The sequence below is a fragment of the Anoplopoma fimbria genome, chromosome 16 (genome assembly GCF_027596085.1).
Source record: "Anoplopoma fimbria isolate UVic2021 breed Golden Eagle Sablefish chromosome 16, Afim_UVic_2022, whole genome shotgun sequence".
Classification (NCBI taxonomy): domain Eukaryota; kingdom Metazoa; phylum Chordata; class Actinopteri; order Perciformes; family Anoplopomatidae; genus Anoplopoma; species Anoplopoma fimbria.
In genome coordinates, this window is record NC_072464.1 from 10,094,611 (window position 1) to 10,120,925 (window position 26,315).

The 26,315-nt window shown below is 38.2% G+C and overlaps 1 protein-coding gene across 1 annotated transcript; it reads left to right on the top strand.

The window, feature by feature from the left end:
- The first annotated feature begins 1,539 nt into the window (after positions 1–1,539).
- On the top strand, positions 1,540–7,463 carry u2af1 (U2 small nuclear RNA auxiliary factor 1). Its single transcript, XM_054615320.1, has 8 exons — positions 1,540–1,635; positions 2,887–2,974; positions 4,411–4,477; positions 5,395–5,444; positions 5,882–5,980; positions 6,099–6,232; positions 6,879–6,971; positions 7,075–7,463. Exons 1-8 carry the CDS (start codon positions 1,592–1,594, stop codon positions 7,256–7,258), a joined length of 759 nt encoding a protein of 252 aa, XP_054471295.1. The 5' UTR covers positions 1,540–1,591; the 3' UTR covers positions 7,259–7,463.
- The last annotated feature ends 18,852 nt before the right edge of the window (positions 7,464–26,315 follow it).

Consider the following 26,315-nt stretch of genomic DNA (forward strand, 5'->3'; position numbering starts at 1 on the left):
GAACAAACATATGTCTGTAGATATGATGATGTCGTTTTGTAAATTATTTGCATTTAGTCATGGTTTTATCCTATGAATATAATAAAATTAAATGCAAAGATGTGTCAAGTCTACTAATAAACGTATCTTGATGAAATGTCTCATTTAGGTCTTTTCATAATGTGAAGTAGTAGCAAGTAGTAAAGAGAATTGGATCCTATGGCATCATGTGTATATTTCATGCTTTATTAAGAAAGTCAGTATACACATTCGCATGCACTGTAGCTTGCCCAAGTTAAAAAATATGTTTTTTTTAATATAAATATTTATATATAATCACACTTGGTGGTCCTGAATATAACATTGAACTTGTTTTGGTGCCACTTCTTCACAACAGACCCCTGCAGTCAAGTAATAGTAGTAGATTGTATAATTACTTTACCTCGGACAAGTTACAATCTCCACGTTTAAATGCAAAATTGTAACTCATAATATACTGCATGGTTTAACCAACAGGTTCAGCGGTAGAGGGAGCTGCACGTGTTTATGTACAGTATGAAAGCGACTCTTGTTTCGAAAGTCCGCTCAAGACGGAAATGACCTATATTGACAAATATCCGGTTAATGTATCCGGCTTTCAAAATAAAGGCATTCATTTTTAGGTTTTGTTCTACAGTCATTTAAAAGAACAGATGAATAAGACGATACACACTTTTACGTTCCGAGACTTCACATAAAAGACTGAAAACCAGCATTGTTTTTCATAAACTTATATAATTTCAACGTCAGTTTAAGGATAACGTATACATAATATTTCAGTTATTGTTGATTTTCTACTGTTTTTTATTGCTTATTTATAATACTTGTTTTTTTTATTTTCATTTTTTATTTTTATCTTGTCTTTCTTCTACTATGTCTCTTGTGTGCACTTTACTCTATGCTGCTGTAAGCCTGCAAATTTCCCCGCTGCGGGACTAATAAAGGATTATCTTATCTTATACGAGACAGGTGTTCATAAACGAATAGTACCATAGACTATTCAGTCTATTATATATTATTATTATTATTATTATTATTATTATTATTATTATTATTATTATTATTATTAAAATATTATTAAAATTGTACAGTGTTGATGATAGTTTGAGGGCAGTCAGAAAAGACAAGAAGGATAATTGCATATACATTTGCCTATTAACCAAATAAAACCAGTAAAGTGAGCATTGCTAGACTAAAATAAAATAAAACAGTATTTTAATTCAAGCGTAAATTATAATATGAGGATACAATTGTCTAACAGGAGTAACTTGGACAAACCAGTACAACATGACACTATGAACTCAAACCCAACACCGTTGTAGAGAGACTGTTATGTTATGTTTTACTAGGCTTTATATGGGCTTTACGAAGATAGCATTTACTGCAAGGGCATTGGATTTGATTTCATTATACTGTCCAGTTGTGCATAATTAAATGTTGAAATTAAATATTATTCGTGCAAACCTTCAGGCTTTGACAGTAACCTCTATATTTGTTTGTACACATTTATTGTGAAGGGGAGGAGACGGAAGTGTTGTCGGTGCTGCTGCATGTTGAGCACAGGCGAGCCAAGATGGCAGAGTACCTGGCGTCCATTTTTGGGACAGAGAAAGATAAGTAAGTAATTCATCTTATTTAGTTTATTGTTAAGCCATTGTGTTGCATGTTTCTGCTTATGTCCACTTTGACTCGTGGCCCTCTATACAGCCGGGTTTGCCGTCTGTAGCAGGGGACGCCACGCCGGTGACCAGCGGCTAGCTAAGCTAACGGCAGCGAGCTAAGCTAACGTTTGTAAAATGCCGCGCCGCGGCTGCTAGCACCATGCAACATCTGGGAGCTGATCACTGCGAGGATGGACCGACATTTTTTTTGTGGAGGGTTACTTTTTCTGAATTAAAATTAATCACTCTACAGGTTAATTGTATTTACACTGATGCACCTTCTACTCTTGAGTTAGCTACTGATAGTTAGCCTCTTAATAAACCCACAGCAGCCTTTGTTTCAGTGGGAAATACACGCTCACGGTCGTCACACACCAAGCAAACCTCTCTGTTATTAAGCGAATTAAAGGGGAATTACGCCTTTTTTAAGGAATTCATACATGCTATTTATATGGCCTAAGGTAGTACAAAAACATATATTTATATTAGGAACAACTCTCTTCCAAATCCATAGTGATAAACAACCTTTTAAAATATCACGTCTCAAGTGTAAAATCTGGACCTGTTGTAGACATTGATTTGGGAAAGATGCTTACACGACACAGAGTAATGTTCATAGTAAATGAACACATTTTCTCTTGAACAATAAAGCTCACATAGGTGTAGATAAGAAAACTAACCTCCTCACATTTACTGTCTCTGGAGCATCTCCAGATAGACTTGCTTCACTGGTTTCTGGCTTTAGGCGAGAGCAGCTTAAGTTCCCAAATGTTGACTGTTTATTCGTAGGGCATGTAAATAGCATATTGTAATTCTTAACTCAGGTGGTGTTCCCAATCAAGGGGTTCCTTTTATTTGGTTCACCCTTCTTTTTTTTTTTTTTATATATATATATATATATATATATATATATATATGTATATGTATCTTTATCACAGAAAATACATCTTGCCCTATCTCAATCCAGCTCAAATGAAATAGCATGGGGTGGATACTGAAGGACCTGAACCAATTAGTGGATGCATTGGAATATTTGGTTGACAGGAAATTAATTGGCAACTTTCTTTGTAATTGATTTATTGTAGTAGTCCTTCTCAAAGCAAAATGGAGACTAGGCCCTGCAAGCCAGATTGCACTTTTTCCAACAATGGCAACAAAGTCTAGAGAATGCATTTTAATTTTTTTCATTGTTGTCTCTTTTCCCTAGGGTCAATTGCTCCTTTTATTTCAAAATTGGAGCCTGTCGACATGGCGACCGCTGCTCCAGATTACACAATAAGCCGACATTCAGCCAGGTAAGATTGTAAATAATTTTGTCCCAAGATAAACTGACGAGGTAAAACAATATTGTCTTTGGCCTGAAAGTTTATGGATGGCAGTAGTTCGAGCGGGTTGTTCTTTGGTCGACCCCCATCTCCTATTGTCTCTGCATGCAGGGTTTTAAAGGTGTATGTATTGTTAGAGCTTTACAATTAATATCGACTTAACTTTCTAGTCGTAAATTCTATTTGTTATCCACACATCCTAGTCACATGTCATACCCATCTTTGAATCCTACTAATAGTTGACAGACAATAGGGCAATGATAAGTTCCATTATTGCCTCCCAGTAATATCTTACCATAAAGCAAGGAATCTGTCTGAATTAATTTCTGTCCTTTGCGTAACGTGAGAACCACCAATCCTTTCTACTTCACACCTGGGGGATGTATGGCTGGGCAACCAATGGAGTGCTTTTTGTCAAATTTGGTGCAAATTAGACTCTCAACACATTCAATATTATTAAACTTTGAATAAACACAGCACTCTGGTCAGCAGTGGGGCTCCAGGGCTCTGCAGATTGAGTCCAGTATGTCGTGTTGGGCAGACTGCAGCTCACTCACTGCTGTTCACTCTACAACCAAACTCTTCTTCACTTCCCTGATGTCAACATGAGCCAACTGTAAGCAGAATCGAACCTGAATAAGAAGCAACTTGGTGTGTTTTAAGTGCTTTGGGGGCCTTTTGTAAGTTATTTCAGAGTACAATGAGTTACTGTAGTAACATAAGTATCAGGTTGCTAGCTGTCACCTTAACTGATTCTACCTGACTTTACTCTATCCATTTTTGGACTAGCCCAGATTACACTTGTAGGAGCTAGATACTTTGAGCTTCAGAAATGAGATGACGTCCATATGTAATACAGTCTATGATCGCTAACATCATTATACATAGCTGTTTGTGGCCCTCTTTAAATTGGGGACCCCAGGTTGTTTACCTTGCTTTATGGTAAAGTCTGCTGCTTTTTTTCGCCCCTGGTGGACCAGAGTGCATTTCACAGGTGTTTCTGACAATGAGTAGCCGCAACTTGGGTGTGTGACGCAACTATGACAGGTCAGGGGTATTGCTCAGGACCCAAGCAAAAGCAGTATTGAGTGTGAAGTTAATTGTGTGAGCGTTTTTTGATAAAGCTGCAAGCAGTAGCACCACAGGCCAAGCATTTAGCCCGTTCTGAACAGGCATGTTTACAAAAATGAATTACTGTTATTCTTGTGTATTCGGTCAGCATAGGATTGCAAAAAATATTTCCATTGTGTCTTTAATGTTGTCTTGTTGCATATGAAATCTCACTTTTGTACTTTACAATCTAAAGTATTTCCTTTTTAATATTGCTATTTAAAATTGTTCTGTTCTTTTGACACCCACTCCTAATTAAAACAAATCAAGCCAATCATTTGCTTATTTTTTTTCAGACAATTGCCCTCCTGAACATTTACCGGAACCCTCAGAACAGTGCCCAGTCTGCTGATGGCCTCACCTGTAAGTGTCTTTATAACTTCTATATCCATAGAGAAATAGAGGTGGGCAGAGTATTCTTAATGAGTAAAAGACTGACCAAATGTATTGATGAATAATCATATGTCAGTAAAGGCCCTCACTGTTTAACGGTTAGGATTTCATTTATTAGTCTGTTTTTATTCTCCAACTCCATACAGCATCGCTAATGTTACCTGCAGTGGACAAGGATGGACGGCTCCTCGCCAAACAGTCCAGAACTGTGCATTTCTGCACATTTATGTTATGGGTGTTCTCATAATGTTTTGATAAATTGCTGGAGTTACCTCCCTTACTTGTGAGGGTTTTATTGCATTTGAGACAACAACTGTTATCAGCATCTACTGAAGTCAAATCTAACCACACTTTCGATCATTTTCTTCTCTCTGTCATGATGTGTATCTCACGCTGTACTTGGCCAGAGTCGGTGTGTGTGTCAGAGTGAAGCACGACTCTGCCTCTTGTGCAAAGACAGGCACAGTGACAGAGAGAGGAGGTTTGCAACGCTGCTTTGTGCACAGATAGCACACGCTGTAACCTTTAAAGTACCGATAGCAGAACTGTTAACTCCGGACCTTATCGTTACTCGGGGTATTTACTAATGTCTTATCGGTTCCCGTTTAGAACCGGGTTTCGTGGTGCATCCATGCCAGACTGAATTTGGTGAGATAGACAGAGATTCTACCTCTTATTTATTCTCTGTGATAAGAGTTATGTAACTTGCATTATGGGAAGACCAGGTTAGCCCTATAGAGGTGTAAATAAAATAGGTAAATAGTAACCTGAAAGGAGTCACATCTGAGGTTCCTGTTAAACACATACTTTATTGAAGGAATTATAAACTATATCCATTTTTAGTTTAGTTTGATTTTCCAATTATCCTTTTCTCCTTTAACCACTAGGTGCCATCAGTGACATGGAGATGCAGGAGCACTATGACGAGTTTTTTGAGGTAAGTTCTGAATGTTTCATGTCTCAGGTCTGCCTCACACCCTCACCAGGCCATTTGGTAGCTGGTATATTTTGTATACTTTTTAAAGAAATAATGCTTTATGCTTATTTGCTTTCTTGTGGAGAGTTAAATAAAAAGATTGATACCAGATATAGTAAATATGTACTAGCAGCTAGTTAGCTCAATAGGTGCTGGTAGGGGGATTTTGTTACCCTTTGACAGAGCCAGGCTAGCTGTTTACCCCTGTTTCCATGCTTTGTGCTAAGCTAAGCTAATTAGCTGTTGTCGGTAGCCTCATTTTTACCATACAGACTTTAGAGTGGTGTCACTCTTCTCATTGAACATGCTTTTCCCAAAATATCAAAATATCCCTTTTAATGTACTGTTACTCAACATTGCAACAAACACAACTACATCACTTCCCTTTTCACTTTCAGGAGGTCTTCACTGAGATGGAAGAAAAGTACGGAGAGGTGGAGGAGATGAACGTGTGTGACAACCTTGGGGACCACCTAGTAGGAAATGTGTATGTGAAGGTGGGTGTCTAATTCTTAAAGCTCTATATGCTACCATTACTATAAAGCCATGTATTCTAGCTTGGATCCAGAGCCGGGGATTCTCATCTCGTCACTGTCTCTTGTTGGTCTTTTGTAGTTCCGTTATGAGGAGGACGCTGAGAAGGCTGTGATAGACCTGAATAATCGATGGTTTAATGGACAGCCCATCCATGCTGAACTCTCTCCAGTCACAGACTTCAGAGAAGCCTGCTGTCGCCAATATGAAATGGGGTGAGTGCCATGTGGTAGGATAGAACCTATTTAACAATATGCTCAATGCAACACTCATTCTTAAAGATTAATGTCGGACTCTTTTGATAATACAAGGAGAAAGTTCCACTCTGTTTATACTTTGGTCACTGGTTTGAGCCAGACCTCCCAATTTCAAACATAAAAAGTCACTGCGCCCGACAGGATCGATGCTGTTGGAAAGCTTTCAATTTTAGATCAACTGCTTCTACATTTATTCTTTGTTATCCATACTATAAAATGATACTAAAACTGATTCCATAGAACATACTTATTTTTTTAATCACATCAATCAGGCCTTCTGGACTAAAAATAAATGATATATATTAAATAAATTCAATTCTTAACTGTTTAATATAAGATTGTCGCACTCACTGGCAGTGCAGCTTATACAGTATTGTTTATTGTCCTCCATTGAGCAGTGACCCTGTTCTTTGGTCAAACACTGCCTGTTATCATATCTGCAGTGGTTTTTAGGTTCTGACCCAAAGCTTTTGTTAACAGCATCTACAGTATGTAGCACATCTCTGTGTAAAGCTTGTTCGCCATCAACAGTCCAACACCTCAGATATGATTTCCTGTCTTCTTTCTCTGCTGTAACTAAATCAGCGTTGCCTTCTCTCCACAGGGAGTGCACTCGTGGTGGCTTCTGTAACTTCATGCATCTGAAGCCCATCTCACGTGAACTGAGGAGAGAGCTCTACGGGCGTCGGCGGAAGGGGTACAAACACATCCATTGCTTTTCTACAGCAGGGCACTTATCTAAACCAGTAAAGGTGGTTGTTTTTATAGCAATTAACATCGCTACTCTTTCCCTTTCACAGCCGCCACAGGTCCCGGTCTCGATCGAGAGAGCGGCGATCTCGCTCTAGGGACAGGGGTCGGGGAGGCGGAGGCGGAGGTGGAGGAGGAGGCGGAGGTGGCGGCGGCGGTGGAGGTGGAGGTGGAGGTGGCCGTGACCACGAGAGACGTCGCTCCAGAGACAGAGAGCGTTCAGGACGATTCTGAACCACAAGCCATGACTACTTGTCTTTTCCTCCCCGTATCCATCCCTAGTCTTTCTTTTTTTAAAAAAAGTTTGTACCCTTTCAGATCCATTCTAGGACTCATTGAAAGGTACCTGATTTTGAAGCTGTGACAGCATTGATGAACATGTTTTTTCTTGATTTCTGAAAATGACTTTCACCTCATTAAATTTCACATTTTTACTTAACGTGACTGATTCATGAATCGTACCTGATATTACAAAGCATAAATCATTTTCTTTAAGGCTAGCTACGCCTGATGGAACACAATAAGAACTAAATGTGCTCACTGACGATTATAAGAGCTGACATATAGTTTGGTAATCAACTGATTTCATTGCTCAGAGGTCACCGTTCTTAAATAGATACCCTGTTCACTTCATTGGTTACAGACAACAGTTAGCATTCTGTGATTCGAACCTCAGTCACTTAAAACAGAAGGCAGCACAGAGATTAATGTCTTTACACTTTTGCAAAGCACCAGATATTTTTGAACGCATGCACCAGCAAGAGTAGGTTCAAGCATAAAATTCTTAACTTGGAACAAACACAATATTTGCTATATTTTCTTCTTCACGTGCACTGAACAAGCATGGTTCGTCTCTACAGCCACTGATTTTACTTTTACATTTGATATTTAAACTGTCTTATACAGCTGTATGACAGAAATGAGACCATTCTCATGACTTTGGGGATTAGTACAGACAAACAATACACTGATAAACACAAACCATATCAATGTCATGGTGACAAAACAGTGCAACCGTTAACAACAACTTGTTCAAGTTGATCTAAAATAATATTAACCACATGGCACCGGTATAGAGAGTAATTCTGTACTTACCAGGCAAAATAGTGCCAATCCAGTTTCTCAGTGGTAAGGACCTTATTGATTAATTGCAAAGTAACACCATATTAGCTATAAGTTAGATATGAGCAACAATCTATGTTGCAGTACGTGTTTGTGTTTGTTTGCCTGAGCCTCTACCACTGAAACTAAGACAGAGTAGACAAGTCAGATTGAAGGAAGAAGATTTGTGTGCTCAAGTTGTTTTAAACTGAGATGTGGGTTGGTCCAGTCAGTCTGTCCCCGTATCCCGGCTCGGCCATTTTTAAATTCAGCTGCTGGTGTTTTGTCTGACAGATAGGTAACTGCAAGGCTCTTTAATCAACACAAAGTGTTAAGCATGAAAAACTGTTCAATTTAAAGGTCCGGGCTACACAGACAGTAACGTTGCATTCTTTATTTATATGTTGTCTATTTTCTACTTAAATAAATCTAAATGAGAAGTAACCATACTCAAAATAGTCTGGGAAAACATTTTTTTTTATTTTTTTTCTTGCTATCGAAATGAATTAATATGAAATTTAAAAAATAATTACGAACAGTTCAAAAGGATATATGTTTATATATTATTAGTTAGGATAATTTCCTCATGTGCATCTTCTTTCCAAACTGTCAAATAATGAAATTATAAAATAGGTTATATATAATGACAACTCAAATTTAAGCAGAAACCATTAAAAACATATATGCACAAATATACTTCATTATCAATAAAACTGTTACTATTCATCTTCTGTTATTATATTCTTCAGTTATCATTTATTCCATGAAAAGGCAGTTAAAAGTGTAATGTGTAAAGCCGAAGCTAATATACTGAATTGTATTATTCAGCAGCCTAAAGGAGTTAAGTTTAACTTTTTAGAAGACTTGAAAAAGCAGCCAATTTTCATATTTGAAATGCCAAAAGCAGCGGATGTTTGGACATATTTGCCAAGATATTGTTAAAATAGTAGCAGATTATTATCTTTTGATAAAAATAATGGATTAATTAACTATAGTTCCAGCTATAATAAATACGTGGCCCAGAGGCTTTTTCACTGAAGATATTTTGACATGTTACAGTATAAAAAAAAATCATCAGTAATAAACTCATTATTCCTTGACTCATCAGACATTGCCTGTTTGCATATATCGGCTACATCATCCCACCAGATTAGAGACTGCAGCTACAGTTAGTGGACACTGTGACAGAATGAATATTGGATTTACATTAATTAAAACACAAACATGCACCTTAATGAAGGATGCCTGTTGAATGTGAACAGTTGCCATAACAACTTTATGGTGATATGCCAATTTTGTGTTTACAAATTTCTCCAAAGTGGCCAAAACATCTATAAATGCAGCTTTACATGAGTTGTTTGTTGTTGCCTTTAACCAGCAGGAAAATATTTTTATCCATAAGATTTGATTGAAAATGGCAATTTTTATGGTTTCTGTTATGATATCCTAAAATCAGCTGAAAGTCTTTGGCCCAATCTCAATATCCACACTCAAGGGCTGCAAGGTCCGTGAGGGTTTAGGGCTGTCCCACTGTCAATTGTCGAGTGTTTGAGGGACATTTTGAGCCCTTTATGAAAACTTTCTGCAAGTCCTCATTTCTGCAGACTTTGCTCAATAGAATTACCCACAATTCATAGCAATGTGACGTTAAACACAGGGTTACCAGTGGAAGGTGGAAGCCTGGAATGTAACAAAAAACGTAAACAAAGAGGAAGGCACATAGGTGTTCAGCCTTGCATATAAAATGTAAACAGAAACATTAAGGATTAAAGATGGAACATAAAAACACATGAAAGCGGAGGAATGCAGGTAGAGAAATAGATTATTTGACAATTATCTCTAATCTCGCAAGGCAAGCCTGGAGGACGTTCAAATCAGGAAGTCAAAAAGTATAGTATAGTAATAATTTCCACAATTGTACATAACATGTTATGACGCTGTAATGTTACTGTTACTGTTGGGGAGGAGTTGTTCCCACCATCATATATGTTTTGAAGAAATTCACATTTGGGCAGTGCAGACTTGCTAATTAAATGAGTTCCGGAAGCAAATTCTGGCCCCCTATTGTCATGACCCCTTGATCGTGTCATATGACATATATTTGTCCTTTCTGCAGGTCTGAATGCAAATGCCCACTTCCTGCCTTTTGTTTCCGTTTGTCATTGCAGTACGTATCATCATGGTCTTCCCTTACACCTTGTTCTCAGTCTTTCTAGTAACACCTGTCCCTTCTATCTGCAGTAGAGCCATGCCTTCTGTTTCTGGATGTACAGGTTTGTGAGATGTTTCTACTCCTTGCCCTTGAAGTTTTCCAGTGTCGATAAGAATGCTGTAACTGTCACCATAAGAATGCTGTAGCTGTCACCAGTGGTCCTATAGTTCAGGTTGAATCATACCTTGAGAGCGAGGAAAGCAGTGTGAGCGAGCTGTATTTAAAGTTGCCCTGTGTAGATTCATGGTAAACAAACAACAGCTGTTCTTCAGGCACTCTCAAGTGCTACAAATTCATTTTCTTATCTATTGTTTTTCCTTTCAGGTAAATTGGACATATTGGTGGCTGGAGCCAGTACAGGCTGTACACTTACCGGTGTTGCTCGGAATCTGAAGGAGTGGTGCCCCAATCTCACCTTATTGAGATTAAGAAGCTTATTGAATATGTTTTATTTTTCTAGACATAGTCTAAGACTATGGACATGATTAAAGAGACTTGTGTGCAGAACATCCGGCTGGTGGTGCTGCCTTTGTGCTGCAGTGTTTTCAGGACCCTTGTCTTGTTTGTTTTAGTTACCCTTAGGGCTCCATTCTGGTTCGATCAAACGGAAATAAGACTTCTTTTGAAGTGGAGGGCATCGGACACTACTTTATCTCCAGAGTGTTGGACAGATATGTGAGTGTGTTTGTGCATGCGCACATTTGGACATTCGTGGTCTGTTCTGCCCACGGGGCAATTATCATGTGTTTTTGGTTTATTTTTCGCTAACGTCACTCAGGTCAAATTTCCTGAGTGACAAGTGAAGTTGGAAAGTCAACGATGGGAGTCTAACTGGACTACTGATCCAGGTGTTAAATACCTCATTCATCTCACTCTCTCTCTTTGTGGTGATGGAACATGACTGTTCAGTGTCTAAACCTGTCTACCCCCATCACTGTGTTACTGTCTGTGTCCTGCCAGAAGACCATCAACATCCTGAAGGAGAAAGCATTCGACCAGGCCCCAGTGCGCAAGTGCGTAGCTCAACAGATGTTCCAAAGATGTTATTTTAACGTCATGGTCTGATAATGAAGCTTATTGCGCCATTTGTTAGAAGACAGGAGAATAAGGAGCTATAGTAACAGACTTTCTTAAATGTTCATTTTTGTTTATAGCTTCCCCATGTTTACATGTTTACAATGTTACAGTTCAGACCTACTGAACGTCAATATGGACCTCTTCTTGTTTGAATCCCCAATCTCCATATTTTGAATTTTTCAATATGACCCAATGAACAAGTATAACCAGTTTTTTGTCAATTCCTTCCTCATGTTTTCATAAACAATTCAGACTTTAATTTCATCTTGAGCTTCTCTCATGACATTCACAACCTCCAGTTTGTTAACGCCAAATAATGATTATTAAAAATAAACAACAAAACAAAACCTATTAGTCTACTTCCACTATTCATTTCTATCCTTCAAATTAACTCAATTTCATTATTATAGAATCACAAATTTTCCTCAATTTGCATATTTTGCATATTCTGTTGGTAGCTTGGTAGAGTTTAAACATATATAATAGAAAAATAAACAGCAGTAGAAGATGATTTAACACAAAGCAAACACAATTCTAACATATGTATGTCACATCCTCTTCTGCTATTAATCCCAATGTTGTGTGTGTGTTTCCACAGTGTGAGCGAGGGGACGGCGACTCTGGCAACCATTCTGTCCTCTGCGTCGGCCGGTAAGGTCAAACCCTCAGATGTGGTCAGCAAGGTGCTCTGAAAGCATTACAAACAGTTCAATAGAAACACATGCAGTGTATGCATACTGCACACATTACATACATTCAAAGTTAACATATTTACTGTACATGATTGTCTAATCTCACTACACTTGTGTTTATTCAAAGTATTTTTTCTAACAAATGGTCTGGAGGAGATTTTTAGATGAATGCAGTGGGATAGAAGAGTAACCCTTCTTAAAAGAAAAAAAAACAAACAAACTGTGGTCACTTGTTCCTGGACTAATGTCCTCATTTGTTTATTATCACATGTAGTGTCTTAAATGACCAGAGGGAGGCAGCACTGACACACTGCAGGGACACAGGCATTAGGCTATTGACAGTACTCTACTTTAAAACACTGTACTGAATATTCAATTACTCATGAGAACATTGAGTTCAGTTTAATTTAAAGGGAAACGCTGTCCTACGTCAGTTACAGCATGTTATCCTTCATACAAGTTCAACTCAATGCTTTTGTTTTTATACAATACCTCAAAGCAAATAGTGAAAAATAGTCTTTATGATACTGATTATGGAGATTCTAGACTTAAAGGTGCAATGTGAAAGATCTGGCCACATGCTCCAAAGAAATAGGGGGCAGCATCTCTCCTCTACTACCGGGTCCATAATCTAAATTTACACTGTAAGAAAAAATGTACTTAAAGCAGGGCAGGTATACACAAAATTCAACAAAACTGTTGAAACTCTGAGAGCCAATAAAACAACACTGCGATCTTATACTCAAATAGTTAGCCATCTTTGAGTTCACTGTGCCACCTAGCTGTATTGCCCATGTAGGCGTTGTTAGCTTGTTTATTGGATTGAGTCCAAAATGGCATAAATGAGAAAAAGTTTTTGTCAAGTGTACTGCTCAGTAATCTGACCTTCAGTTAGCTCAAATTTAGCCAGCACAAACCACATTGCCGAGAGTCACAGCGTTCTTGTGGAGTGCTTGGTCTAACCTGTGTAATGGCAGCAACAGAAAGTCTGCTAATCTGGTGGGGAGTCAGTTAGTTTCATCGAGCCGTCACCTGCTAGAGGTTGAAACAGAAATGTGAGTTGTTTTCTGGTTTCTGCAATTTTGGATTTAATCCAATAAAAAATAAAAAATAAAAATATCAAAATGTACACGGACCATGGATTAATTATTGACAAGTCCTCGGGGCAGCTGTACTTCTTTGACCTCTCATGTTGGACTGCAAATAGACTGGACACTACAGTTACTCACTATCGCCTCTTGAGGTACAAGTAGTACTACAAGACAGGATAGGCCGGGGTAGCTGGTTAGCATTCTCATTTCAGTAGATATCTCTGCTATACAATGCATTGCTGTCTTTGACATCACACTATAACTTCTTCACACTCTGTTGATACTGTTGGTTAATTTTTTTAACTAAAATGATGTCCATATCTTACTCATTCCCCCTAAATGAGAAAACAGATTGAAGAGGCAAAACTCTTTAACAACATTTAACTGGGAAGAAAAGCTGTAAGGTCATAACATAACATTACAGCATGGCCTATATGATAATTGGATAATGACTTAAATAATTAGGTCAACCACTTTTAGTTGATTTCATCCCATTTATTTTTTATAAAGTTTCTGATTTTACTCCAAATTGTAGTTTTTGAAGATTTTTTTTTAATTTATCATAAGATCAGTATCAAATGTGGCCTCATGCTTACTTAAGTGGTAAGACTTTAGATAGTAATTGCTTGTGTGTAACTAACATTAATAAGACACATTTTTATGTCATGGCATACATGTTAATTGAAAATGTTTAATTTAATTATTGTGTTGCATGTTTGTTTTGTATATGTTTAAAAATAAAACCTCCAGCAAATAATAGCATAATTTATTGTTAAGTTATTCAATTCAATTACATTTTATTTATCCTAATATCACAAAGGGCTTTACAATCTGAACATATGACATCCTCTGTCCTTGCATTGCTTGAAGAAAAATTCCCTAAATCTTTTTCATTAAATCAAACAGCTCTTTCTCTTTTTGGGTCCATTGATTGACTCTGTTGAGTATTTCCTTGCTGCATTATATCCTTCCACGTCCAGAAATGCTGTTTCAAGAGGACTTTTCTTTACTCTTTTTAAGAAATACGTTTTAATTGCACCATCATTCCTGTTGAGGAAAAATGTCATTTCAGATGACTTTACAGCTGAACTGAATATTGATTTCAAACAGGGTGAAACTCAGCGTGCTGAACTAGAAACTGTAACCATCAACTTCATTATTAAACAGGGCCTCTCAAAAGGGCAAAACTAGTCATATAGCTCAGCCAATATGATAGGAGATGGAAAATACATCATACTGTCTATGACTGTCCTATGCACGTGATCATCTGATCTATCAGCAATATCCTTAAAGAAGTTACTCATTTTTTTGTGCTTTTTCCTACCAAAGCTTGCAACACATGTCATATTCTAATTTAAAACTTCTGTCTTCACAGGAAACTCAGTTAGGCGTATGAGCCACAAAACCACTTAATTATATTTAGGAATAGATCGTCATTTGGGCTAAAATAACCACGGAAGTTACATGACAGAACATCAACATTGATTTCTTGTTTCATATGGGGAATGAACTGCGGCTTCCTGGCTGAAAGATTGCTGGTTTGCTGGACCCAACAACCTTCACTCCCTCCTGCCTGGTGGGTGGGTGATAAAGCGTTCTTTACACTTCCTTGTTCAAGATTACGTGGATAACATATTTTCGTAGGTTTTGCTACGAATGCTGGAAGAGACAAGCTTGGATCTGTCAACATCAGCGAGCAGAGACGACACTCGAGGATGAATCAATGCAAGACTGCAAAAAAGTTGTTTCAAGAAAACAAACTTCTATACTCAATATCAAGTGTTTCAGGTTCTCTATAGGACATTCAGAGCATTGCTATAGCATCAGCAAGCAACGATTATCTATGTAAAGATATAATGGAGTAATGGCTACCTGAGCAGAGAATGAAGTCCCTCCCCTCTGTGTGTGTTATAATCCGAGCTTCTCCTTGTAGAAATAGCCGGGCCTGCCATGTGTGCTGCACTGGCTACCTGACGGCCGCTGGATGCAACAGGAGAAGTTGTGAACTCAACACTGATACATGTATCACCCTTTAAGTTGATATGAAGATCTTGTTAGCAAACATATTTACACACCCAGCAGATATGGATCAACATTAGATCTGAGGTTGTGTTTATGTCCCCCTGATGAATGTCCAATATTCACTCAACTGTAGCTCTGCTTTTGGTTTTTAACTCCTGAGGTGGTCAAACAAAAAGCTGAAAGACAATCTGATGCTCCAAATAGCTGAGGTGAACTGCAGAGTCAGATATTAATTATCCTTTGACACTTTCACATTACATAATCATTTGATCTATTATTAATGCCTACTCCCTTTTTTTAATTAGTTTTCCTTCTCTGATTGATTGCCTGTCAGTCTTATTTGAAACTTGAAGCCTTGGCATTCTTATAATTGTTGACAGTTTTATACCCTGCAGACAGCATAAAAGCAGAGAGACGCCTGAAGATGGCTTTACCTCGTCACATTCTTGTAGATTAAACCGGAGTATATTCTCTCAATCTGTCTGGAGGCTAACTCAGTTTCTAAACCAGAGGTCAGCTGTGTTTTTGTTGTGATTTGTGATGACAGTGACACATGAGAGATGCTTCTGAACTTGTGCTTTTTACTATTTAAAGTCATGAAACAATAAATCCTTCATGGGTTTATATCAGTATAATTGCGAATGAATTTGTATCTCATGTAAATAGTAATTTAATCTGATATGCAATATAAATTATAAATACTAAACCACAATTTGGTCTTGCACCCCTTTAAATTGGCACAATGTTTATTTAAGACCCCTTGTCACAAGTTGAATATTGTTTAACCAACCAGGTAAACCAGAGAGTGATGTTGTCTTCTCAGATTGTTTCTTTTGATTTGTTTTAGGTGCCTGGAGAGGTGAAACTATCCAGAATGTCACTACAAAAACAAATAAGTTGAATCAATAGTACTCTAAAACATTTACACTGTTTGAATACATATGTGTTGATATGGTCACAAATCAGCTGATTTCATTTTTCCTGATGAGAAACTGAATCATCATTCTCAAACTGGACAGAGATATTTATATTCAAGCATTTTATCTCGATTACATTTCCTCACTGATGTTTACATGAACCGTGAAACACAAGCACAAGGTCAAGCACACCTGTGTCCTATATAATGTATAATCACTTAATCTTTATTTGTATTTCATAGATCCATCCATCGGTGTTCAGCTCTCTGGTCATGGTAACCCACTCTTGTTCTGCCCTCAGCAGGCAGTGTCTGTGTTTCTATAAAGTGACTGAATGCAAAGATTCTCCTAGTTTTTTTCACCCTGATAAGTTTCTACCTTCTTCAATATGCTATTGCCTAAGAAAGAGGTTAATACGATTTACTGTTTTTGTCATTTAGTTTATGATCAGGTCAGTTTAGTTTGAAAATGACAACATTTTCATAATTAACAGGTCTTTTCTGGAGCTGCATTTGCTGCCAGTGAGTGAATGCCAATTCCAAGCAGTGGGTGCGTTTGGAAAATAAGTGTGACGCATGTCCTGTTCCTTATCAGCCTCTAAATGCTTTGCCTATTGAGAATAATTGCAAAATTAGAGGCTAATGATTTGCCTCAGACCTGAAGCTTTATATATACTAATCAAGGTATACGTGGATTTTAAAAGCCTGAAGCTAAAACAGAGTAATGCAATATTTATCTCTCAAATGTAGTGGAGTAGAAGTATTAGGTAACATAAAATAGATGCTCACAAGTAAAGTACTAATACCTCAAAATGATACTAAAGTAGAGTACTTCAGTAAATAACACTTTCATGTTTGTACGCTAAATAACATGCTACAACTAGCTTAGCATGGAGACTGCAAACAAGGGGGAACAGCTAGCCTGGCTCTGCCCAAAGGTAACATAATCTGGTTATATATCTGGTTATATTATTATTTTTCTCTGGGAGTAAACCCTTGTCAAAAATAGAAATATAGTTTTTATGGTCAAAAAATCAACGAGAACACAGAAGGAAAAGTGGCTGCACACTAAAAAAAACTTAGTTTAGAGAGTCAGCTTGATCAAATCAGTCCATGACCGTTTACACAGACCTCTCTGTGTTTAGAAAATATCACATTCAGTTCCCCCCTAACTTTAACAGGTCTGCAGCCTTTATCTTTTCTTTTGCATTTTCCATTCTGGTTTTTTTTACTCCTCCCTCTCCTCCACCGAGCCTGACCCTTAATGCTTGCAGACCACTTTACAAGCACATGCAGCCACTGTTCAAACATGGGCTACATGCAAGAACACACAACCCTGTTTAAACCGTACACTCAATGACATAAACCACAATGTAAACACATCCTCTGAGATTTATCCACAAAGTATTGTTTTGAGAATATAATTTATTAACAATAACTTACAGACATTGAACCTGAATCAGAACAAATAAAGGTAGTAAGTACGCCAAGTATATAAACATTCAAGCCATGTTTATGACCCAGCTCTATAGCAATGTTGGTCCACCTCTTTGGTACCAAGACTACATTTTGTACAGACATTCATGGTACCCAGAGCACAAACCTTACTGACTCTGGTGATCCTCTGACTTTCCACTAGGGCCACCAATAGACTGACAATTTTTCCTTTAAGTGAAATGTCTCAACAACTATGGGATGAATTGCCATAAAATGTGGTACATAAGTTCATGGTACCCAGAGGATGAGTCCCAGTGACTAAGTTTTTACTTATCCTGTGAAATATACATCAACTCAATGGATGGGCGAGAAACGTTGAACAGATGTTCATGGTTACCATCTCATATGGTAAATTATAGTGACTTTTGTGATCTTTTTCTCAAGTGCCATACACAGATGGTTTGTTACACAGAACCAACTGATAAGCAGTTTCAAAAGGGCAAGCACGTCTAAAAAAATATCTCACAGTTGATAGGATGAACCATCTGTCAATCAAACTCTTTCTGACTCGCAGTAGGGAGAAGAGCGGTGACATCTTTTTCCAACGAAAAAATGCCCTCAGTGCTGTTCTTTGCTCTTCTTTGAATGAAGAAATATAGTCCAGTTCTGTTATTACTGATGCTATTGCAACCACTACGCTCACCTCTCCTGGAGCCGCCATTGTTGTTCAGAACAGTCACAGTTCTGTGTCGTCTCACACACACCTAAGACACGCCCGTAGCTTCCAGTAGCTCCTCATGGGCCACTAAGTGATCTGGGCTCTGGCATTCCAGACACAAATACAGCACTTGGAGAATGACAAGATGGAAATGTGTGTGATCTATCACCATAAAACTTCTAATCTGTAACACTTTGGATTATGACCAAATAATTAAAACTAATGCCATCTCCGTCTTCCTTAAATTTCCTGTATATGCTAAATAGCAAATGTTAGCATGCTAAAATGCTAATCTAACATGTGTTGCTCACACAGTTGCTAGCATTACTGTAGAGTCTAAGTCTTATTACAGCTGCATTTCTGCTGAATGTGTGAAAATACATATACAGTAATTCTTTATACAGGATATGACATTGTTCCTCAAGTTATGATCGAACATATCAGTTTAAAAAAAAACTTACAGCAATGCATCAAATGCATCTTAACTTGTAAGACGATAGTGTACATGAAATCCAATGAGATCCGCAGTAGTGCCTGTCAACACTCACTTGACAGTGACACACACACACACACACACACACACACACACACACACACACACACACACACACACACACACACACACACACACACACACACACACACACACACACACACACTGTGGTGTGAATGACATGTCCTGTCTAAGTGGCACAAATTGAACCCCATCAGTTTCTAAGCCAGTGCACAGCTACTGGCAGTGACGGAGGACCCTCGTCACTGGGCTGTTGCCTACGGTTATGTCACCCAGTAGGACACAGGCCCTCTCGTCCCTCAATGCCACAGACAGTGTCAGTAACAGCCCTGCTGGCACAGCCCATCACTGCTCCCTGCCATGTTATCTATTCATTGGTGTGGAGTCACTGGGTCATCGCACCCGCCGTCACGACCCCTCGCCTAGAAAGTTACACTTGCGTCAGTCCTCCAAATGGTTCAAACTCTGAGTTTTTATCGTTGTCATTCCTCTCTGGGAAATCAATAGGGTTGGAAATAGCACAGTTCAGAGTTTTATGATGAAGAATACACCATGTTCAGAGGGCCACTGAACAATAAACGGTGTGTTTTATACTGAAGTCCCAAGGGTTTGTTCCTGCTGAATAAAGAAAGAATAAAAACTGTCCGCAAAATTCAACAACATCAAAGCTGCAGAGTAAAAACACAAATTCTAGGAAACAAAAACCTCAAAGAGAAAACAGAATGTGGTCCGGATGTTGACTTCTTTTCCTGTGTTGGATATAAATCAACTGTTAATGGATTGGCTGCCCGAAGAACAGTATGGCTCTTCCCTGAGGAATATTTAAGGGGATAAAGGGAATTATTTGGAAACAGGTTTTTATTAGTTGAGAGAAATGGATCTCTGAGGAACGATTAAGTTTTCACCGTTTCATTCTGAGACCTGATCCAATTTAAGCCCAAAACAGGAAACCTTTTCTCTTTTAATATGATCAATCATAAAATGATTCAAAACACACATACACACATATCCACTTGCACAAACAGCAGCCATTAAGCACCACACAGGACAACATTTAGTCTACTTAAGGTACAGGAGAAAAGAAAGGCCATAATAACTTCTATATTATAAGCAACCGAATACCTCTCCGGCATACTTAAAATATGGTAATGTCTAAATGAAAATACCACTGAATGACCGCTGCTAGCACATACACAGCTGTTAACTAGTTACTTGCATGTGCTCTTAGTTCAGAGTGAAAGTGAAACATCTCCACTATTATAATCTTGACCTTTTCATGATGCCTTAGCACAGGAGTTTTTTCTTTTCAAACGGAGTAAGACATTTTCCTGGTCCTGGTGAAGGTCATAACAATCTCATAGCAACTCTGATTCCCGCTCAGATGACTTTGCCCTTAAGAACTTTCATTTTGATTTCAGAAAAGGAGTTGAATGGATCCTGGGGTTGACTACTGATAGGAAATGCCTCCTCTAGCCAACAGGAACAGAGCACAATGGAGAACATTGTGAGGAATCACAGGGTTATTATGAGGCTGTGCATTTGGAGCAGGAGGTGGCGGAGAGGAAGCACAAGTCCTGGTTTGAATTTTCTCATTTTGCGTCATTACTCCGTCAAAATGTATAAATCACAAGCTTGTCATCTCGTTAAACGATAGAGACCCCCTCTCATCTTCTCTCTGCTCCATGTCCTCTCCAACTTGTATCATACTGTTCCCCTGCAGCAACACATGATAATAGATAAAGAAAATTATTTTTAGCAGACAGAGATAGCTGGAATGAATACAAATTGACAGACACACGCAAAGAGAGTGTGCATTAAATAACTGAATTAGAGAGAAGAAAACTCAAATGAATGCAGGGCAAAGCAGCTGTTTGCTCTAATTTCTGTCTTGCGTCACATTCAGGCCCCTCAGGGGGAGCACAGCAGTTTGAAACTAACCTTTGCACTTTACTGGGAGGGGCAGGAGGATGCAGTTTGCAGTCGTGTTGTTTGCAGAAAAGTGTTTATTGTTTCACATATTTTTTTACAGTGACCCTATGGAGAGAATAAATGGACAGCACTCTGTCTCCGTTTCTGCTCTGCTCTCTCTCTGACCTCCAGCTGCTGGCCAAGTGTTCAACTCTGGATGGTTTTGGCCTTAGAGCTTGCAATAAAACCTTCATTGATAATATGTGTAATAGGTCAAATGGAAATTTGACGTTTTTTTTTTTTAGTTCTCCCTGTGTTGAGCTGCTGGATGCAATTGCTCTTCCATGGATAAATAAAGTTTTTTTGAATGGAACATTTAGTGTGTTAACATAACCGAATGGAAATAAATCTACATTCAGGAAATACCTGGTTTTGTTGAGTTAGAGAGGCTGTGTGAACCTTTCAGCTTCACCGTGAGGACTAAACAAGATCACCATACTAGCTGCTGATCAATAAATACCTCAAAACCATTAGCTGGCTGCTTGTCAAACCACAATGTCTCTGTTTTAAAACTATGTAGGAGGGGCTATCGCATCAGAAGATGTATAAAACTTAAATTTCTTCTTTTTGCCAATTTATTACAGTTTTAACCAAATGTAAAAACAAATGCCAATGAGAAATACACTGTATACACTATATATATATACGCAGCCAAACACATACAAACCTGTACTGTCAGCAGATCACACTAGCTGACAGACAAGAGAGGGGAATATGGAAATGTGAAAATGATGGTTGGATACTTGCGGGCACTTTCTTTGTGCTAAATATCAAACAGTGTGAGGAGTACACATGATCATGGCTCACGACTCACACATAGACAACCCAGTCATGCCTCTGAGAAGAGTTTGAGGCTGATGTGCAGTGAAGGGCAGAGGTGGTGCATTTGATGGAGCATAGAGCTGCTGTGTGTCAGACTGTGGTGCCATGTCAGCTTGCCCGGACAGACGCTGCTCTCCAGGCTGTGTGGAGGTGTCTCTCAGGGGACAGTCGGGCTTTTCTCTTACGAAACTCCCAGAGTTCAGGACGTGCAGCTGCTGCAGCTTTTCAATACTTAATGACAATGCAAGGGGCCGCCTGCCTGATAACACAGAGGAGCACTTTATCTGAGGGTCACACTGACTTTAGAATTAAATGTTTTTAAAATCAGACATCCATTAACAGATTATCTCTGGCCCTCACTGTTTTTGAATAGCTTGTTACGTGATATTCTCGTAGTAAGCACTTGAGTCTGTGTTTCAATCTAAATCAAATCATTACTTTCCTCAGTCGCCATATAATACAACCTACTGAGGTTTGTGGTCTAAAACACCAATGATTTGTACAAAGTTTACAGTGTTTTGATGCAAAACCAGTGTGAGCTGAGTGTGAGCCGCTTGAACAAAATGCATTAATATGTATTTAACAGACAGCCTCTTCATACCTTGAAATATGATTTAGTGGACTTTGCAGACTTTATATTTGACTATAAGTGAGTCATGACTGATGCTAACAACAAAACAATGATTACTTAAGTGTATTTGTTTATCCATCATGGGCGGATATCAATTAACATCCATATGATACTAATGTGTCAGATTTAGCCAAAAGGCTCATTTTTATTTGAAGCTGTTGTCAAATTGTTGAATTGAGGATTGAGTGTTCCTCAAAGATTTGTAGCAACTTAAGTAAGTTAGGTAAAGACCTGAGAACAAGTTACATTTACAACATCAAAACAGAACACAATCAACACAAACATAGACATGCTACACATATTAAATAACATTCACAAATATTATAATTATTTTAAATGAGTTGTGCTTAGTTGGAGAAAAAAGTACAAAATGTAAGTCAGTATGGATAAGCTCCTGCCAAATTAGTTTAATGTAATCTTAGCCCTTTTTCATTAATCTTTTGAAATGTGTTCTTGAGGTTTATTCTTCAGCTAAATGGGTTCATAATTCTCCACTGTTGTGCAAAATGAAAGCACTTTGACCTTTATTTAGCATTTAGCAATAAACTAATCTGATAGCATTGAAAAACAATATATAGTCTTAAAGGAGCTGTATCTAACATTATGAACATTAATGTGATTATTATCTATATACAGATATAGTGGAGTAATGTCTACTTGAGCAGAGAATGAAGTCACCCCCCCCTCTGTGTGTGTTACTGTCCAAGCTTCTCCTTCCTTTGTTGACATAGGCGGGCCGGCCATGTGTGCTCTTAGTGCATGTTAGTTATGCCGTTCTGCACTGATCTCATACGACGGTTACAGCTGATAATGTCGGCCTAACCGACAGTGTTGTACCATCCAGTTCTATCTCAGGTAAATACTATTTGCTCTGTCAGTAATATTGCCATTGTTTTCACTGTTAGCACCGTTATCTATGAACCTATAGCTCGCTGTTGACATGTTGAGAGCCTTCTGAGGCAATGTAAATACTCCCAATCTCGGCTCTTATTGGTAGTTAGCATTAGTTGATGGAATATTCATAATTTCTTCTCAGTGAAAATTACAAGAATTTCATTATATCATCCTCTGTATTAATAGAAGAAAAAAACAAGCATAGAAACCCATTCGGTTTTGAAGCCTACAGCTAGATACTTTGTCTCTTTGTTGTTCCAGCTGTAATCTGCAGCACTGGCTCCAGTGGCTCTAAACTTTAGTCTGTGCCACATTATGAACACAGTATGAGCAGCGTCTCTGCTATCAGTGACCTTGCATACCACAGCTTTATGTAACCATGACGGTCTCTGTTTTCATAGACGTGTCATATGAGCTCTGATACAGAAGCCTATAAGTGTATAGTGTGAGAGTGAGATCAGTCTGCAGCATGTGTTGCCTCTCACACAGATGCTATTCAACACATCTTCTATCAGTATATAGCAGCTAGGTGGAAGATTGTGTGGTGTTGATTTCAAGTACAAATTTGAGGTACTTGGACTTTATTTGAGTATTTCCATTTTATGCTACTTTATACTTCTACTCCACTACATCTCAGAGGCAAATGCTGGACTTTTTACTATTTTAGTTACTTTTAAGATGACATTCTCTCCAGTGAAAACCATGTGTTTCCTATTTTGGTCATTTTGAATTTGAATGATTTAAAGGAGGAAGTGTTCCTTTATGAGTTCAGATCCCACTACTTCTCAAACTAAATAAACTATTTGAAAACCAACTAGGATCAGCTGGAAAATGTCTCTCGACAAAGCTGAACACAGCTATGCTACAAACATATGATGATTTTACGGAATAGGATGCATTACTGTAGAGTAAACTAGCCAACATTAAAATGAGCACAACCTCAGCATATACAGCAGTATAATGCAGCATACATATTAAGGCAGCAGTAATAATAATCCCCAAAAATGATACATAATAGAAAAATTCAGAGTCAGGATCAGATTTACCTGTGTGCACATACAAGGAATATGACTAAATCGACAGGACTGTTATGTAAACAGGTAGTGGAAAATAGATGTATGTACATATACTAAAGTATGGGTTTATAAGTAGGATTTATATTTTGGTAAAAGTGTGGTATGAGCACTTTAAGCAAAGAATCTGAATACCTCTTCGATTGTGAATGATTTAGTGAAGGTGTTTGTTGATGTGTTTGTGCTGGATGATGGGAGATATGCAGACTCAAGAGCCTTTCCATTTTGGGAGCCCCTGTCCTCCCATCTGTTTTTTTCATCTCTTACGTCAATGCCTCCAGACAGTCACTGAGTGAAAGGGTTTTCCCGCTGAATGCCCCTTGAGAGCTGCTGCCAGTCCTGCTTTATAATTGTAGATAATTTAACAGACCGTGATAGAGTGAAACTTCACAGGAAATACTGAATCAACTCCCCGACGAACCCCCCAAACTTCCTTGTCTATTTAGTTGTAAACCGTTGAGTAGTAAACTAAGTTGACATTTTTTCCCCTCAGTGAAAAGGCAAAAATTAACATCATGACGTCAACAGGATGTGCACTCACTTCCTTGTTCTTCATGTTCCTGTCATTTGAGTTGAGGTCACGCAATGACTTTGTGTAACAGGGAAATACGTGATATAACAGAGCAGCTTTGATATGTGGGTCAAGTCTCGTAAATGAACAGAGACACAGCGGAGCAGAGGATTTACAAAGTGACAGAGGATCTGGGTATGAGACACAGAAAATAACAGCAGTGGTCAGATGGGAAAGAAAACAAAGACCAAAAGAAGACCAAGAGGCACAAATCTCTTAGACTGTTTATTACCTTGACAAATTCAACAGAGCCTCATGACTGCTGGGCTGGAGCAAAATATTGCTTCTTGTCTTAAACAATGTGTGCTACTAATGCCAACCCCTGCCCTCAAACTCAACCCATTTCCCTGCCCTCTGTGCAGTTGTGCAAACACCCATGACCCACTTAGACAAGCTCACACACACTCTCTCTGTCACACATGCACACAAGTTCTCTGCATCTTGTATAACCAACAGTTCTGAGAAATGAAAGACGTACTTGTAAACATCTTGCAGACTGTTGGCTGTATTGTGGAGCTTGAGTAGCTGACGTCAGTGCGGGCTGATGACTTCATGTGTCCACTGCAGGCCAGGGAAGTGACAGACAGAAAGGTGGCACAGATAAACAAACAAGCCGCATCCAGACAAAGCAGAAAGGAAAAGTCGGTGATTGAGAGGAGAGCATGAGGCACCAGATGTGACCTATAACCTGCAGAACAAAGCTGCCCTTTATGTGTAAATGCAGATTTGTTGTGTTATTAATGTTAAGTGCTTAAATGCAACATTACAACACGAGTCAGCTTCACAACAAGGACAAGGGTGCATATGTGAATTTCAGTGTGTGTTTTCAGATGAGACTGCAAAAACTGTATGTGCATTGTTCTAACTCACAGTAATTTGTTTTAAATCCATCTGGGGATCCTGCCCAGTACAAAATTTTGATCAAAATTCAAGGGATCCTCGTGAAAATCTGGAAAATACATTTTATTAAAAAATTATATCTGCAAATATTTCATCTTCAGACTTTTGAACTCAGATATTGATATCAGCAACAGCTTAAAAAATCCAGCAAATCACAGGCTCTACTCATAGCAAATAATTGTCTACTGTGTTTAATGCAACCTGTGTCTGCAGTTGTGTCTTGTAAAAATAAATATTCTTGGATTGGTATTTATAATCATGATGTGTGGCATTAAAATTAAAATGTCATTGTATTTTATTTATTTTTTGGTCCAAATACTCTCCTGATGCAAAATTGCAGAGGAAAGACAAACATACGAAAATGCAGACATAGGAAATACCAATGTTATTTATAAGAATATTCTGGCACATGTTTTTGTAATCCAATTGGATTTTTGATCTAATAATAGCTGAAATACCAATACTTTAATTTTTACAGGTGTAAGGAAAATAATAAGCTGTTGGAACCAGCAGATTATTAAGAGTGCAGTCATGCTAGTGGCTCTGTGAGGCTGTACTTGGTGTTTTAAGCTAAGTTTAATATGATAACATGCTTGCAGTGTTAACATGCTAATGTTAAGCAGCTATACAGTTTACCATTTTAGTTTAGTGT